Source organism: Vitis riparia, chromosome 6 (genome assembly GCF_004353265.1).
Source record: "Vitis riparia cultivar Riparia Gloire de Montpellier isolate 1030 chromosome 6, EGFV_Vit.rip_1.0, whole genome shotgun sequence".
NCBI classification, from domain to species: domain Eukaryota; kingdom Viridiplantae; phylum Streptophyta; class Magnoliopsida; order Vitales; family Vitaceae; genus Vitis; species Vitis riparia.
Window position 1 is genome coordinate 20326238 of NC_048436.1, and position 3371 is coordinate 20329608.

At 33.4% G+C, this 3371-nt stretch overlaps 1 protein-coding gene across 1 annotated transcript; it reads right to left on the reverse strand.

The window, feature by feature from the left end:
- Window positions 1–630: 630 nt before the first annotated feature.
- LOC117917094 (cyclin-dependent protein kinase inhibitor SMR9) lies at window positions 631–963 on the reverse strand. Its single transcript, XM_034833321.1, has one exon. The coding sequence runs from the start codon at window positions 961–963 to the stop codon at window positions 631–633; it is 333 nt and encodes a 110-aa protein (XP_034689212.1).
- Between the last annotated feature and the right edge of the window lie 2408 nt (window positions 964–3371).

The following is a 3371-nucleotide window of genomic DNA, read 5'->3' on the forward strand; positions in this document are numbered from 1 at the left end:
GTGGCCTATTTTTACTAGATTTGACATTGATATAAAGCAAATTAATGATTTGGTCTTGAGATGATTCAAACATTTTATATACATATATGGTATCATGCAGTACTGGTTTCATGATCACTCATCAATGGCAAAATCCAAAAGGAAAAAAAAGAAAGAAGAGGTGACACACAAAAAAGAAGTCTATGTGCTTTCTTTACTTCCTCAAATTTGACTTGAAAAACACAAGCTAAAAGCCACACCCACACAAGCTCAAATCCACCAACTACATTGTGGACTCTCCAAACACCAGGAGTCAGGATCCATCCAAGAAAAAGGAAAAAGGGCTAAGAACTTAGCTAATATTAGTATATACCCTGAACATAATAATAATTAAAAAGAAAAAAAGAAAAAGAAAAAAAACCCAACTAAAATTAGCAAAAGAAGAGAAGGAGAAAGCTAGCAACTTCTTCCTCTAAGACCACTCAATTCTCACACTATACTTCAATGATCAATTGAAGAACAAAAGAAACAAAATGAGAGAAGGAGAGAAAGAGAGAGCATTATATAAAGATCATCGTGTCTAAAGGATCAATGATCTTTATATATATATTTTATAAATATATACTCTATGAACACACCAGTAGTACTGCTTCAAACTGAGACATCTCCAAGAGCAAAGAAGAAGAAAAGCTCTAAGTCTGGTGGAGCAAAGAAAGCAATAGGAGACCTTCTTAGTGAGTAGTTTGGCCTTCTCTTCTTGGGTGCAGGTGGGCATGTTAGTATCTCTGGTATGCGAAACCTCTGAGCCTTAGGGGTGGAGAAGCCATTGTTTGAGATGTCCACACTCTCCAATTCTACAGCCGGAGTATTGGATGGATTATCATCTGCTGCATGATCCATTGAAGGCTGTGGATCACTGGACTGTACAGGAGGTCTGCTGTACTGGGTTCTTCTTGGTCTCCTTGTTCTCCTCCTTTGAGCCATTGGAGAGGATGATGAAAGCTTCTGCAGAGTTGTGGATATATGAATGAAGATGGAGCAGTTAAAAGGGGCGGAAACAGGCAGTTTTTGAGAGGGGAAAAGAGGAGGAATTGTGCTGAAAACCTTTACCAGGGTATGGCTAAAAAACAACACCAAAGCAGAAAAACTTCTTGAAAACCTATAAGGGCGGGGAGGTACTTTAAAGCAAGTAAATTTGACTGAAAAAAGTGGTAAAAGCGAAGAGACAACCTCTTTGGAAACAAACCTTTTCAAGCTCAGATCAACAGCTTGTGTTTCTGTTGAAAACCCCACTTAGATTTAGGGAGAAACTTCACTGTTGAATCTTCACAAACCCCACTTCTCACAAAGAAATCTGCAAACACCCCATATGATCAGATCATTACCCCTCATAACCCCATCAAAAACCCTAAACTTAGAAAAAAGAGAGTGAACCCACTTTATTGAAAAAGCCCTGATCAAAACCCTAGAGAGATCACACTTTTGTGATTCTTAGGGTTTATATAATAGCAGTAGTTGTGTCCCATGACTCCCATCCCCTAAGTAAAACCCAAAAAAAATAGGAGAGAGGGATGTTTCAAATTCTGTGTATTTTAGGAAATTTTCATTATTGGGAACAATTATGAGACCCAAAAAGGACTGTATATAATAGGTAAGCCGTAAGCCTAACCCATGGTAGATTTTGCAACATTTGATTTAAAATTTGAGAGGGAAAAAATATTTTTCAAAAATGAAGTTATTAAATGATGATAATAGGAGATAATTTTGGCAGCAAATTTATTTCTTTTTTTTTAAATAGAAAATGTGAAAAAAAATTGTACATCACATGTAGACAATTCCCAATTTTAAAACCATAATTTTTTTTAAAAAGCCCACATTTATTAATTAAAAATCATAATTACATCACAAATTTGGGTAAATTTGTTTCATTTTTCTAAAATATATTATCATACTTTGTCTCTTGTACAGTTAATCACATGCCATAGAATCAATAATTTTTCCTTTTTTCATAAAAAAAAAAAAAAAAAAAAAAGGAAAAGACAGATGAAATGTGAGATGATAAATTGGGACTGGGCATTGCCCATGAAGATATAAATCACTAATTAATTAAGACTGAGGAAGTTGACAATGAGAGGACTGTTTGTTTGTGCATGTGAGACCAATTTCTTAGCTTCGTTCTTACCTGGTCAGACAATTTTTTTTTAACTTAATTCATGCTTGGATTCCTTTCCCTCCTTAACGTTTTCTGTCACATTTTCAAATCCCACACAGAGTATCCTAGACGAAGTGTGTTCACACTTGGATAGACTTAGGCTAATTTTTTTTGGGTTAAAGTTCAATTCATTGATTAATCCAAACAAAACTAAAAGGGAATTGGGAAAAAGGCTTTTTTTTTTCTTTTTTTTTCTTTTTAAGATTGAAACTATGAATTGTATAAAATCTATGTAAATTTTTGAAATTTATCAAACATCATGGGTGAACTTTGAATAAACCAGCCTTTTTTCAAATGGGTTTCTTAGCACAAGTTGATGTATTGAGAAAGCAATTAAGAAAGAGGAATATGAAAAACAAAAAAGAATAAAGGTTAAAAGAAGCTAGCAGAAGAAAACAATGAGGTAGTGTGGAGTTGATGGGTGGGACTGGTTTGAGGATTTTGAGAATCAGCAATGGTACCAAGGGAGAAGCGGATTTTGTGCCTTTAAGGTTGTGGGTTGGGCAAAGAACATATTCTTCTGCCTGATCTGGTTCTGGGCCTCTGGGTTAAAGTCTGCAAAGCATGATTTGCTTAGTCATGGACTCATGGCAACTTGCATTTTGAGCGTACTTTCTTGGCTTTTTGAGGGAAAATTTCTTCCAAAAGTACTCCCAAATTTTTAATCAAGAATCCTAGCACTGCATACACATGGGGGGTTCCTGGATTTTTCTCTTCAAATGTTCATCATGGCCACTGTTCAGACTTGATTTTGAAAGGTTATTTCTTCATATCTTTTCCTCTCATGTTGGGAAAAGGCTTTAAGTCCTGATTATTTTGGAAATTTTCACTTTTTGGTTAGGAAATGGTTTTCTTGAATAGTGACTATATATCTATATCTATCTATCTACTTTATTTTATATAAAAAATACCCCTTAATTTATAATTACAATTTTCATTTATTATATATATATATTTAAATAATTCCTATCATTATGAAGGAATTAATTCTTATATGGAACTTATATTATTAAAAGGAACATACCTTCTTTATATTTTTCTCTTTATATTTTTTCATATGTTCTTTGTAAGACTTTCCCTCTTATTATTAATTATTAATAATTAAATAATAAATTTATTGTATAAAATATTCTTATATAATCATGAAAAAAATGTGTGCTTCCTTATAATTTTTCCTTAC

Bases quoted from the DNA above. Each gene is read 5' to 3' on its own strand.
- LOC117917094 (XM_034833321.1), bottom strand. From the start codon at position 963: ATGGCTCAAAGGAGGAGAACAAGGAGACCAAGAAGAACCCAGTACAGC.